Source organism: Myxocyprinus asiaticus, chromosome 17, assembly GCF_019703515.2.
Source record: "Myxocyprinus asiaticus isolate MX2 ecotype Aquarium Trade chromosome 17, UBuf_Myxa_2, whole genome shotgun sequence".
Taxonomy (NCBI): Eukaryota; Metazoa; Chordata; class Actinopteri; order Cypriniformes; family Catostomidae; genus Myxocyprinus; species Myxocyprinus asiaticus.
The window spans coordinates 1,634,327-1,649,337 of NC_059360.1; the positions used below are offsets into that span (position 1 = coordinate 1,634,327).

The following is a 15,011-nucleotide window of genomic DNA, read 5'->3' on the forward strand; positions in this document are numbered from 1 at the left end:
AGAATTTGTTTGTTATGCTCAGCAGCAAAATATTTCATTGGATAGAAAATGCTCGTTGTGAATGGCATCTTTATAAAATGTCATGGAAATTCATTGTTCAGAAGTGTGAATATAATATAATGCATTAAAAAGAATATTCTGGGTTCAATACAAGTTAATCTCAATCGACAGCAAAAACAAAAAAAGCACAAATCTGTGTTCCAGTGAGACACTTACAATGGAAGTCAATGGGGTTTAAACAGAAATATGAAGTTTATAATTTTATAAAAGCACTTCCATTAATTCTTCTGTTAAAACTTGTGTATTATTTGAGCTGTAAAGTTGTTTCAATTGTCATTTTTACAGTCATTTCAGGGTTTTAGGGTTTGTTGAATCACATCATCATGGTAATGAAGTTGTTAAATTGAATATATCTTAACACAGATGTGGTTATAAGTGATTTTATCACACCACAATCGTGTTAACACACATATTGTTTATGTCTTGTGTCTATACTTTTGAAACAGTATTTTAATGTTTATGGATTGACCCCATTGACTTCCATTGTAAGTGTCTCACTGGAACACACATTTGTGCTTTTTTAAAGTGGTAATCAACATTATGTCAAAAGTTATGTTTTAAACCCGGAATATTCCTTAAACTGCTCCAACAGTTGCTTGTTCATGCTGAAATCTCACGCATGCGCAGTTGAGTGGCGGTCAGACGTTCTTTGTGGGCGTTCTTTAAAACGTGAGTTTTGCACCCTTGAAAGGCACTGCGGAGAGGGGACGCCACTCGAAAGTTCGTTCAAGAAAAAGTAAGAAAACATATATATATATATTTTTTTTCACGAAGAGCGCTTTTACAAGACTATTAGTGAAGGGTACATTCATACAGTGCTTTCATGCTCCATTTAGAGTGCCCACATCAAGAGATCTGTCCTTTGAAGGGAGTAGGACATAGGGATGATCACTTTCAAATGGTATTTTCTAGGCGTCAGGCGTTTGAGCGCATGCGCTGTTTAGCGGCTGTCAGCTGGTTGTTATAGTAACAAGCGTCAGGAGTTTAGCGCCGGGTGTGAGACATTATGGAGCTAACCGTTAATAATTACACGTAAAACACAAACAGGTAAGTTACTAATTACACACACACACACACACACGTTCATTAACTTACTAACTGCATTACTGTGCGTACTGAGGTGTAATATGCTGTTTAAACACGGAAACATTTACTTTTTACACTAGTTAGCTCAGTTGCTAATGTCACACACAGCTAGTTATATTCCTCTCTTTCTGATTTTATATCGACCTTAACCAACGTTTTATAATTCAGTTAGCAAATTAAACAGTCACTAGGTCGTTAGAAGCTACTTTCAGTGTATTACCACATAGTGAGGACTGTTAATGCTGAATAACTGTCTCAACTATTGTATAAAGTATAAATGTAAAGAGACAGTCTTATACCAACTGTGAAATGAGTGTTTGTTACTTGTACATGTAGTTGCTGAAAGAGTTGTTGTTAGAGTGTAGAGTTTTCTGCATAACTTAGATGCTGATGACCATCTTAATCTTTTTAATTCCACTTGTGCAGATATTATGAATTCCATTGCGCCTCTAAGGTACAAAAATCATAAGCCTGTGCCAGTGCCCTGGCATACTGACACTACATGCTCCCTAAGGCAGGCATGTAGATGTGCAGAACGCTAATGGAAAAAGGACAGACTGCAGGTTTCTTATGATATTTTGAGAGACTCATATAATGTTTCAGAAAGCGGCAAAGGCTGCAAAATGTAAATACTTCTCTGAACTTATTACAAATAATTGTCATAGACCTCAAGTTCTTTTTTCTACCATTAATTCTGTTTTAAATCCTCCTGTATATTCATTTTCAGATTCTTCTGTTTGTCTTTGTGAAAATTTTGGGAAAATCTTTGTGTATAAAATTACAACATTAAGATCTCTGATGTCTCACTCTGTATATACTTTGCCTGACGCTCCATTATGCTCCTCCACCTGATTTAGAGATGTTGTTGACCATCTAAAGCCAACCATATGTCCCCAGGATGTTATTCCTCCTTTTTTCCTTAAACAAATTATGGACACGGTTGGTACCGGCCTTTTATATGTTATCAACAAATGTTTATCCACTGACTCTTTCCCAAAATGCCTTAAACATGCTGTGGTGTCACCATATCTTAAAAAACCTAACCTTGATCCCTCATCTTTGTCCAATTTTTGTCCTACTTCTAATTTACCTTTTATTTCAAAAATTCTTGAGAAAGTTGTACTGATTCAATTACAATATTATTTGACTGTAAATTCTATCCATGATATTTTTAAAGCCTTACACAGTACAGAAACTGCTCTTTTAAGAGTCTCAAGTGACATCTTTACTGAGACTGATTCTGGGAAATACGTGGCTTAAGTTTTGCTAGATCTGAGTGCTGCATTTGATTTAGTAGACCATGAGGTCCTGTTAACCCATCTAGAGATATCAGTGGGCCTTCGTGGTTCAGTATTACAGTGGTTCTGCTCTTATTTGACTAGTAGGTGGTTCACTGTTCGTATTGGCCATCACTCATCCTCTAGTATACCTCTAAATTGTGGAGTCCCGCAGGGATCAATCCTTGGCCCGGTATTGTTTTCCCTGTATATGCTCCCTCTCGCTTCTATTTTGAATAAGTATGGAGTGACTTTTCATTTATATGCTGATGACACTCAAATATATATTACAATAAAACATAATGATCAACACCCCTTACAACCTCTGATGGCCTGCATAAACGAACTAAAGTTATGGCTTGGAAGCAATTTCCTAAACCTAAATGAAAATAAAACAGAAATGATCTTATTTGGGCCTAAGGAAAACTGTGTTGTTGACCTTGACCTTGGTTCTCTTGCATCATACAAAACTCACTGTGCTAGAAACCTATTTGATAATAATCTAAAATTTGATATGCAGATCAGTACAGTTGTAAAGTCATGCTTTTTTTTTACCTTCGTTTACTCACTACCCTTTTTATCCAATAGTAATTTTCAAACTGTGATTCACGCCTTTGTAACATCTCATTTAGATTATTGCAACTCGCTTTACTACGGTGTCTCTCAGTCTTCCCTCTCCCGTTTACAGCTGGTACAAAACGCAGCTGCCAGACTTCTCACGGGGACTCGTAAGTACGAGCCCGTTACACCTATATTAATCGCTATGCACTGGCTTCCTGTTAAGTACAGAATCGATTTTAACATTTTATTGTATGTTTACAAAGCCCTCAATAATTTGGCCCCTCAGTATTTGACCGATTTGCTCCATCCGTATATTCCCTCTAGATCTCTGAGATCTTGCGATCTTGGTTTACTCTCTAGACTCAAACAACGAGGTGATCGCCGGTCCGAAACTCTGGAACAGTCTACCTCTCCAAATCAGATTATCACCTTCTATTTCAGCCTTCAAGTCTGCTCTAAAGACATACTTATTCTCTCTGTCCTTCTATACTCCTTGATCATTGTGAACTGTGTTCTTTTATCATAGTATTTGTTATTTACTTTGTTGTCTGTTTTATCTTCTGTAGTTATTACTTTTCTTTTTGTACAGCACTTTGGTTGTTTTTAAATGTGCTTTATAAATAAATATTGAATTGAATGGAGTTATAGTTCTTTAATCAGTACTTCATTTATTTAATTGTATTTTCATTCTTTTGTATATATTTTTGACCACTGATTTTTTTGTTTATTTTAATTGTTAATATTACTCTGAACTAAAGTGCATCTTTTCAGTTAATGCCACACAACTAAGCTTCACATGCTTTGCAATATGCATGTACAGTTTTACAAATTGTAACTGAATGGCAGCTTCTCTCATAAAGACTTACTGTTTTCACAGATGAGTTAAGGAGATTGGAGATGTGTGCTGTGATATACACACTGACACACACAGATGGAGATGCCTGCAGTCAGACCACAGAAGGACGAATCAGACTCGTCGTCTGAAGATGAGCTCCAGTAAGTGTCTTTACTAAAGCAGAATGTATTAATCATGATTACATCCACATCTGTTACCAAGGACCAGGAATAAACAATCCACACAGGCATTACATACAATTAACATTTAAAATCAATGGTGTTCATTGCTTTGATTTATTCAGTGATAGATTTCACAGTTTATCCTAATCACAATGTCTGATGAAGATGCTCCTCCACTAGTCTAGTTAATAGTTTCACTGGTCTGTTTGGACTAATTATTCCTGGTAAGGTCAGTGTGCTTCTGATGCTTTTAAGAGTCGATCAGGCATAATTCACAGCCTAGTTATTGAGTTACTAAAATCACGTAGGACAGTGCTTCTCAACTGGATTTAATTTAGGCCCAGATTTTACATTGGACATCAAGTGGTGACCCAACATGTTTGGATTTTAAAATTATGGCTGTCAGTTGATTAAAAATTTGAATCTAATTAATTACATGGTATGCCGATTAATTAACCGAATAAATCGCAATTAATTGCATATAATAAATATTTGCTGAGAAAGCCCCATAAATAACAATAATTCAATATATAATGATTAAATAATTATAAATAGTTATAATTAAATAATGACAAATAAAATATATATATTATAAAAAATTATATTCAGATAATTAAAATGCATTAAATCATTGTGGCAGATGAGTTAAGCATTGATAAGACAATACAAAAAGTGGCTTTAGAATTCAATATATTGTTTATTTACAAATTACTGAACATAAGCCAATCATTGGTCTACAGTTCACAGCAATTCATTTTGCAATTGAATTCATCAATCAGTTGGATATGTATTATGAGGGCTTGTTTAAGGACCCGTCAATGTACACCTGCATCAGACGGACACTTTTGGAGCGTCTCGGTTGCGTTGCGTCATAAACGTACTATTTTTAGGTCGCTGTGTCAAGTTAAATGAAGTTTAATACTTAGAAAAACACGTCTTGAGATCCCTGCGTTCAGATCTGTGCTCCATCAAGCTGTGTTTGAACGTGTTTAAAGTGTTCTCATCTTGTGTTGTCTGCTGTCGGTGAGTGTGGTTTGTTCTCTGTATAAACTGCATGTTGTCTATACAGCTGAAGTTTACTGCCCCCTGGAGAAAACAGGTGGTACTTCAAGCTTGAATTGCTCAGGAATATTCCTTATTACGGTCTGGGGACATGATCAATTGCATTCATTTTTTTAATGTGTTAAATGTTAATTTTTATATAATTAATCGCACCGAATTAACATCTTAAATCAACAGCACTAGTTCAAATACTTTCTCCTAGCTAAATATGCATCTAAAACTATAAGTAAGACATTTGTAGGTTACAGCTACTTTCAAACATGTAATGTAGCAGTTTCAGAATAGACATTATTGAAGGCATATAGATTATTGGCTGACCGATATGGGGTTTTCTGTGGTCTAGACAGCAGGGTTGCCGATATAATGCCGATATATTATATAATTAAAACAATTTAATGATAGCAAATGAAATGTACAAAATGATGATTAAATGAACACTTTACACTGTTTACTCAAAATTCACTAAAACTTTATGGAAAAGTGTTAATTGTCCACGGACACAGCTGTTGGTAGACTTTGGAACAGTTCCACCAGAAATACTACTACTGTTAATCGGCTAAAGCCCTGTAAACACATGCAGCAACTTTATCACTTGATGTCGCTAGTCTCTGTACTATGAAGTCGCTAGTGGACATTCCTACTGCTGTCGCTCTTATGCTATTGGTGCACTGCATGTCTGGCCATATCTTTTGAAAATCTGTTAAAAAATGAGACGTTGCCAGTAAAACTAAGATATCATTCTAATTTGACAAGGAATCAGTTTTCTAAGGGGAGAGTGTTTTTATATGAACTGCAGCAGTGCTCAATGCAATATATCATTAACAAGATAAATGTTCTATCACTATAAGAATCAAACTCACTCAGACTGCTGATACATTGCTGTGAAAAAGTATTTGCCCCCAATCCTGATTTTGTCTGTTTTTGTGTATATCTCATGCTAAATTGTTTCAAAAATTCAAACAAAATCTAACATAAAACAAAGGCAGTCTGAGCAAACACAAAATACAGTTTTTAAATGATAATGGTATTCATTGAAGCAAAAAAAATATCCAATACCAACTGGGCCTGTGTGAAACAATATTTGCCCCATTAGTTACTAAATCCCAAAATCTATGAAACTACATTCATAATGGGGTTCAGCTGGGATAGACACACCCAGACCTGATTACTGCCAGCCCTGTTCAATCAAATCAACACCTAAATAGAACTTTTTCAGTAGCATGAAGTTGGCTAAAAGTTCTCACCCAGTAGCACACTATGCCAAGGTTGAAAGAAATTCCAGAAATGATGAGGAAAAAGGTGATTGAAATACATCAGTTTGGGAAGGGTTACAAAGCTGTTTCAAAGGCTCTGGGACTCCAAAGAACCACAGTGAGAGCCATTATCTCCAAATGGAGAAAACTTGGCACAGTAGTGAACCTTCCCAGAAGTGGCCGGCCTTCCAAAATTCCTCCAAGAGCACAGCGACGACTCATCCAGGAAGACACAAAAAAGCCAAGGACAACATCCAAGGAACTGTAGGCCTCTCTCGCATCAATAAAGGTCACTGTTCATGACTCCACTATCAGAAAGACACTGACCAAAAATGCCATCCATGGAAGAGTGGCGAGGCGGAAACCACTGCTAACCCAGAAGAACATTAAGACTTGTCTGAATTTTGCCAAACCACACCTTGATGATCCTCAGACCTTTTGGGAGAATGTTCTGTGGACTGATGAGTTTGGAAGACAGGAGTCCCATTACATCTGGTGTAAATCAAACACAGAATTACACAAAAAGAACATCATACCTACGGTCAAGCATGGTGGTGGTAGTATGATGGTATGGGGATGCGTTGCTGCTTCAGGGCGACTTTTAATAATTGAGGGAAATGTGAATTCTGCTCTCTACCAGAAAATCCTAAAGGAGAACGTCCGGTCATCAGTCCGTGAGTTGAAGCTCAAGTGCAGCTGGATTATACAGCAAGACAATGATCAAAAGCACAGAAGTAAGTCCACCTCTGAATGTCTCAAAAGAAGCAAAATGAAAGTTTTGGAGTGGCCTAGTCAAAGTCCTGACTTGAACCCGATTGAGATGCTGTGGAAGGACCTTACACGGGCAGTTCGTGCTCGAAAACCAATGTGTCTGAACTAAAGCAGTTGTGCAAAGAAGAGTGGGCCACAATTCCCCCACAGCGTTGTGAAAGACTGATCTCCAGTTATCGGAAGTGTTTGGTTGCAGTTGTTGCTGCTAAAGGTGGCACAACCAGCTATTAAATTTAAGGGGGCAGTCAGTTTTTCACATAGGTGATATAGGTGTTGGATAACTTTTTTGCTTCAATAAAAAATATATAAATTTGAAAACTGTATTTTCTGTTTACTCAGGTTGCCTTTGTTTATGTTATATCTTGTTTGAAGATCTAAAACAATTTAGTATGAAAAATACACAAAAACAGAAGAAATCAGGAAGGGGCAAATACTTTTTCATATCACTGTAATTTCGTTTCCACACAAATGTTTTTTATTATATCCATTTATTTGGTTGCAGACAAATCATATAGAACAGTGGAAGCGCTGTTCGCTCCTCATTTGCATAAAGTAACTTTTATAACTTTCAAGTCGCTGGACACACTCCCATCTAGTTGCCAGAGGTCGCTCGTGTCGCCAGCTCTCCCTTTGTCGCTGGAAGTGGCTGCATGTTTGTATGGGTCTTAATCTGGGCATTAGTTGTGTTATTCTCACGGAACCTGTCAAGAACATCCTGGACGTCTTTTACTCCAAAATATAGAAATTGGAGCCTATTTTTAGGACCATTCAAAAGATTTTCTTACATTGTGACTAGGGCGGTTATTTTAACACGTTAATTCAGTGCGATAACTTATATAAAAAACAACCTGTTATAATAATTAACACAATTGACCAAGTCCCCGGACTGTTATAAGGAATATTCTAACCATTGGAGCAAAGTACCACCTGTTTTCATCAGGGGGCAGTAAGTGAAACACGAGCTGTACAGACAACAAATCACAATCAGACTTGAAACTAGCAACAGCACAAGAAAGGAATGTGTTCTTGCGTTCAAACATGGCTGGATAGATCGCAATTTTGCATGCAGGGATCTCGAGACGTGTTTTTCTAGGTTTTAAACTACAGTTAACTTGACACAGCGACCTAATAACGGTATGTTTATGATGTGATGCAACTAAAGTGGGATCAACCAAAGTGGGGCATCTTTAGAAAAGCCCTTATAATAAATCTATCTCGAACAGTACAGCAAAAAATTACTGGAATGAGAATAATCATTGAAAAAAATGGGAACAGTAAAAGTAAAACATCTAGATGTGTTATGGTAATGAGAATTGGGGGGTAAAATGTGTTAAGTGTCCTGAAAATATTGTCACAATACAAAAAATATTAATGGTCCTAAATGAAGCTTCATTTTCTTTATGCAAAATAAAATATATATTTTTTATATTGACCAGCACATTTCCTTGACAGGTCTCGTGAGAATCACCTAGTTACTGGCCGATACAATAATCTCAGTAATCAGTCTGGCCAAAATATTGGTCTATTACTAGTTTTGTCTAAGTTACACTGTCCAGAACACACATCACATTGTGTTACATGCATCAGGTTGTGCTTGTTTTATCAGAATGTTCCAGACTGTATGGGGGTATTTACACTTAGTCACTTCATGCGTTTTCACTGATCGGATTGCTATTCAATCATGAAAAGATCAATTGTAAATGCCCTCCAAGGTGAATACGAGACACACAAATCTGATCACTCTGGAAGTGGTTTGGTCAAGTGTAAATGCATTTGGCTGTTTAAGCTACTTACAGTGGCAAGAAAAAATGTGAACTCTTTGGATTTACCTGCATTTATGTATAAATCTTGTCTTAAAATCTGGTTTGATTTTCATCTAAGTTTCAATAATGATCAAACACAATCTGTTTTAACTAATAACACAAATTATTGTATTGTTCTTGTACACATTAATCATTCAAACATTCACAGTGTAGGTTGGGAAAAGTATGTGAACCCCTAGGCTAATGACATAAACAAAAGCTAATTAGAGTCAGGAGTTGGCAAACCTGGCATCCAATTAATGAAACGAGATTGGAGGTGTGGGTTAGAGATACTTTGACTTATAAAAAGCACTCAAACATTTTGAGTTTGCTATTCACAAGAAGCATCTGCTGACATGGACCATGCCTCACAAAAAAGAGATCTCAGAAGAGATCAAGAATTGTTGCTTTGCATAAAGCTGGAAAGGGTTACAAATTTATCTCAAAGAGCTTATTTATTCATCTGTCCACAGTTAGACAAACTGTCTATAAATGGAGATGGTTTAGTACTGTGACTACTCTCACTAGAAGTGGCCATCCTGGCAAGATGACTCAAAGGGCACACTGCAGAATGCTCAATGAGGTAAAAGAAGAACCCTAGAGAGACAGATAAAGACTTGAAGGAATCACTGGAACTGGTTAACATCTCTGTTCATGAGTCTACTATACAGAAAACATTAAACAGGCATGTGTTCATGGCAGGACACCATGAAGGAAGCTTCTGCTTTCCAACAAAAACATTGCTGCACGCTTGAAGTATGACACTCCACAACACTATTGGGAAAATATTTTGTGGACTGGTGAATGTATGGTTGAATTGTTTGGGAAGAACATGCAGCACTATGTATGGCATAAAAAGTGCACCACATACCAACATGAAAACATCATCCCTACAGTGAAAGAGCATCATGATTTGGGGCTGCTTTGCTGCTTCAGGGCCTGGACCGTTTGCCATCATCAAGAGGAAAAAAGAATTCCCAAGTTTATCAAGATATCCTACAGGATAATATCAGGGTGGCTGTGTGCCAGCTGAAGCTCAGTAGAAGTTGGGTGATGCAGCAGGACAATGACCCTAAACATCGAAGTAAATCCACTACAGAATGACTTCAAAATAAGAAAATCCACCTTTTGGAGTGTCCCAGTCAGAGCCCAGACCTTAACCCAATAGAGATGCTGTGGAATGACCTCAAGAGAGACACCAGACATCCTAAGAATATGTCTGAGCTGAAGCAGTTCTGTACGGAAGAATGCTCCAAAATTCCTTCTGAACGTTGTGCAGGTCTAGTCCGCAGAACACTTGGTTGAGGTTATTGATGCCAAAGGAGGATCGACCAGTTATTAAATCCAAGGGTTCACTTACTTTTTCCACAGCACTGTGAATGTTTAATGGGATGTGTCCAATAAAGACATGAAAGATTATAATTGTGTTGTTTGCTTAAGCACGTTGTGTTTGTTTATACTTGTTACTGATGAAGATGAGATCACATTTTATGAGCAATTAATGCAGAAAACCAGCCAATTCCAAAGGGTTCACTTACTTTTTCTTACAACTGTATGTAAACTTGGCCTTGCCTAAACAGCACTACATCAGCACAGGCAAAATGTAAAACAAAACAGCTGTTACTGAGTATTTGCATAGGGCTCGTGTCACGCAATAAAGAATACCAAATTAAGAAACGGATGCAGGTTGTGGGAGAGACAGAACTTTTGTCTTAATTTATTTGATGCAGATCGATGATGAAACTGAAACTAAACACTGAAAATGAGTGCAGCGGATGCGCATAATGTATCTTAGCTACGACAAGCCCCTAAAGGAAAATACACAGTCACTTACAAGGTCCAAGTCACTTGAAATCAAATACTAAATCATCTTTTAAATTCACTGATGTGAACTCTGTTTTATTTGCAGATAGCGCAGAAATTGGATCTGATTTATATCCGTTTGGCGGAGACACATTGATGTGGCCAAGTGTAAATGGAATGTGCTTATTCAATCCGATCAGTAAAAACGCATGGTGTAAATACCCCCTTTGAAAGTACATACTTGCTTTTATTTGGATGCATTGCACAGATAAACAGATGATAATCAGAGAATATTTGTACAGACGAGTCTGAATGTTTGAACAAAAGCAGTTAGCGCAACTTTTGTTGACATGTCTCCACGCAACATGTCTTTATCTGTGCTGTCATGTGTGATTGATGCTCTTCCTATCAGTGTTTCGTCACATCATCTCAGTGTAACCACATGCCTTTGATGTTCATTTAAATGTCAGATACATTTGACAGAGGAAATTGCATGACTCTCTGTGTTGTCACAGGACACATGCGTGCATTGCCTGGAGCGGCATAAGTAAACGAATTCCAGTGCTGCTGTTCTGCGCTGAAGCCATCGTGTCTAAAGATGTGAACATCCGCTCTGTTGGAGGTAATGACACAGATCATACATGGGTGCCACTGTGATATGAAACAGAGCTGAGCAAAATTAACAATTTAAGAGCTGGTTCTCTTCCAGTTCATGAACATTTGAATTGGTTTGGCCACACCCTACAGGATGCTGAATTTGAAATTGGAATGACAGGAAGAGGAGTTTATTGAACTGCAATTCAAAGAAATTCAATACATTCAAACAACAGAGGAATTTGTATTTGTACAACACTAGTATTGTGACACAACATGAATAATTACATTGCTAATTTTGAACTAATCATGGCTATTTATTCCCAGTTATGTAGAATCATTTTTTTCTTAAGTTATACAAACATATTTCTCTAAATGTCAACTATTTAAGAAATTAACACAGCCATTTATAAAAATAAATATTAAGATGAAAATGTTGGGTAAATTAAAGAATTCTTGGTAATTAAATGTTCCTCCACCATGGACCATAAAATAAACATAAATTTTTTTAATCTAATATAAATTGTGTTTAATTATGTATATATATATATAAATTAAACGAAATTACATTATAAATATATATATATATATATATATATATATATATATATATATATATATATATATATATATATATATATATATATATATATAAAACATTTAAATAAAAATGTGTATAGGTGGCATTTCAAACATTGATTAGTAATGTAGTATCATGTAATGTTTCTGGAAATACCTAATATGGTGTGTGAATGATAACTTGTTTATGGGTAATTAAATTGTATTAGTAAAAAATACACTTACAAGAGCTATATGAATTTTTGTGCATTTCATTCCATTTTAATTCTTCATTAAACTCACATTTGAATTACAATTACCGGTATGCATCCTGTTGGCTACTTCAGTTTGAATTCTATTTAAAATCAGGAATTGAATTGGAACTAACAAGGTTTTCTCAGGTCAGTTCTGAATGGTGCAGTGAAATGAAAACACACTGTAATATAACGTGTTTTTAAGTAACTAATCATTTTTATATACAAGTGACATATACAGCCTCAGTTAACATGAAATGTGAAATCTTCACAGATTTTATTAAAACTATTATTTTTATTTGCTATGACACTACTGTGAGCTCTGCAATATCTAAATCAGTTTCTCTGACTTTGTTTCCTCTGGTTTGTAGAGAAATATAACCTGGCCTTTAAGATTGTGCGTACAGAGAGCCGACTTGTGCGTGGCATACTGGTCAGTCACGGATTCCATGAGGTACGGCAGCAGATAATGCCAATGTTTGAAATGATACGCTTACTGTTTACTGTGCGCCATACACTGCTGCCTACTATTTTCTAAACAATAGTTTGTGAAACACACTATGCAACGCAACACATTTCAAACAGTAGTATTTCACAGGAACATTTCGAGCTGTTCCTTGTGCAATACCAAGGTTATCATGGGTTTAATTTGCAGGGGACACTGACAAAATGTAGGCATATACCTTGAATAAACCGTGTGTCGCTTTTGATTAAAGTGTCCACCAAATGCATAAATGTATAAAGGTATACTGCAAAAGTGGGTAACATTTTACAGTAAGGCTCCATTGGTTAACACTAGTTAATGATTTAGATATCATGAACTAACAATTAACAATATGTTTTTATATTTATTAATGTTTGTTAATGTTAGTTAATAAAAATGTAATTGTTCATAGTGCATTAAATAATAACAAATGCAACTTTTGATTACATTTTGTTTTTTAATATATGTTGAAATGAACATTAACTAAGATTAATAAATGCTTAATAAGTATTGTTTATTGTTAGCTCATGTTGTTAACTAATGGAACCTTATTGTAAAGTGTTACATTTACATTTATGCATTTTACAGATGCTTTTATCCAAAGAGACTTACAGTGCCCTTATTACAGGGACAATCCCCCTGGAGCAACCTGGAGTTAAGTGCCTTGCTCAAGGACACAATGGTGGTGGCTGTGGGGATCGAACTGGCAACCTTCTGCTTACCAGTTCAGTGCTTTAGCCCACTACGCCACCACCACTGCTAGTGTTACCCAAAAGTGTAATTTTACTAATAAATATACTACACAAAAATAATAGTATTTTTGGTAAACGGTTAACTTAATATTGATTAACTGAAGTTCTACTTATTTCATCAATAACTCTGTTCTGAATGTTAATCTTTATGTGCATGTCATCATAACAGTTTCCTCTTCATTTTGAGTTTGACACAATAATAGTTTTTAAACTTTTTTTTGTATTTTGTTGCAATCAGTGATGAAATTGCAATAGATTGCAACAGTTGTCTGTTTATTGTGTATTTTTTTGTGGCAGATTGCAAACTTGCATAACTACAATAAAACATCATTTATTTTGTTGTGGCCCTGTAGATGCAGTAGCGGTGCAGGAAACACTGTCAGACTATTTTAGTGAAATGTTCCGCCCACGTCCATGCAGAACAGCAGACATTCAATAAATGTTAATAGAATCAGACGTTATTAAAATCATTCAGTTACAGTGTATATATATATATATATATATATATATATATATATATATATATATATATATATATTTTAAATGGAACCGATTCTGAATAAGAATCGGTTCTTGATTCCTAACCAACTCTAGAGCTCAAAGAAACAAACCTCAAATATAATAACAATTGAAAATTGAAATGTTTGAGTTTTGGGTCTGGTTGATTGTTTGATTTTTACCCCTAACATGATTAGACTGTTTTGTTGTTTAGGTGCACCCAAATAGCAATGATTTTAACTTGATGTGGACTGGCTCACACCTGAAGCCTTACCTCCTGCGCACTCTACAGGATTTCCAGAAAGTCAACCACTTCCCCAGGTGTGTCTGACATCACAGCTCTGTGCCAAAACACAGTCAGCTGTCTTACAGTCTACTGCTTACATTGATAGCTGCCTTCTACTGCAGCATCCTAACTGGAACGGTGACTGATATGAAACACTCTACATAGGCAGCAACTTCATACGTTTTGCAAACAGCTATTCCTAATGATTCCAATCAGGGGCGGTTCTAGGGCCAGTGGATATTCAGAGCTTAGCCCAGACCACTGTAGATACGTATGGGGCCATCCTTTGATGGAATATCAGAATATAATACACTTTAAAAGTTTAAATGTTACATCTGTGTGGTGTCATTTATATGGAGTAAATATTTGAATATTACTGAAACTAAAACTGAAAGCTCCCACCAAATTTTGTCTCCGCCTCAGCTGTGCTCAAAGATCAGAAGTTGCATACTTTTAACACTATGTACTTTAAAACGTTCTTTAAAAACACTATTTTTTTGTCCATTTCGGCTTTCCGTAGTTCAACACACATTGTGTACAATGGACAGTTTTATAACCTATTATTGATTTGTCAGGTGTTTTTAAGTTTGTTTAGAATATGAAGAAGCTGTAAATAGGCTACAATAAGTGCTTATGAGAAAAAAATAGTTGCTAGATTTGCCAAAAAATGCAAATGTACTGGCTCGAACTGAAAGTTTGCAAATTTCTTGAGAACATCTGTATACTGTACATTACTCTTTGTTTTTAGAGTTAAATATCTAAATATTTGTTACTTACTGCATCTGGATGGACCAACTCAACATAGTTTCCAATATCTCAGAACGACAATCATTTTGACCGTTCACACACAGCCATAAACGCTCTTCATGTATGCGTGCACATACGCATGAGTG

General features: G+C 36.0%; 1 protein-coding gene across 2 annotated transcripts in view; it reads left to right on the forward strand.

The window, feature by feature from the left end:
* Positions 1–745: 745 nt before the first annotated feature.
* Positions 746–15,011, forward strand: part of ttll5 (tubulin tyrosine ligase-like family, member 5) — a 206,760-nt gene continuing 192,494 nt past the window's right edge. The window contains exons 1-6 of one of the 2 annotated variants that reach the window (XM_051723165.1): positions 759–796; positions 973–1,107; positions 3,862–3,980; positions 11,208–11,314; positions 12,470–12,552; positions 14,047–14,153. In XM_051723165.1, the coding sequence (XP_051579125.1) occupies positions 3,916–3,980; positions 11,208–11,314; positions 12,470–12,552; positions 14,047–14,153 (362 nt within the window). In that variant the 5' untranslated portion in view covers positions 759–796; positions 973–1,107; positions 3,862–3,915. Of the gene's footprint in view, positions 797–972; positions 1,108–3,861; positions 3,981–11,207; positions 11,315–12,469; positions 12,553–14,046; positions 14,154–15,011 lie in introns of both variants that reach the window. The other variant, XM_051723166.1, reaches the window with a different exon arrangement.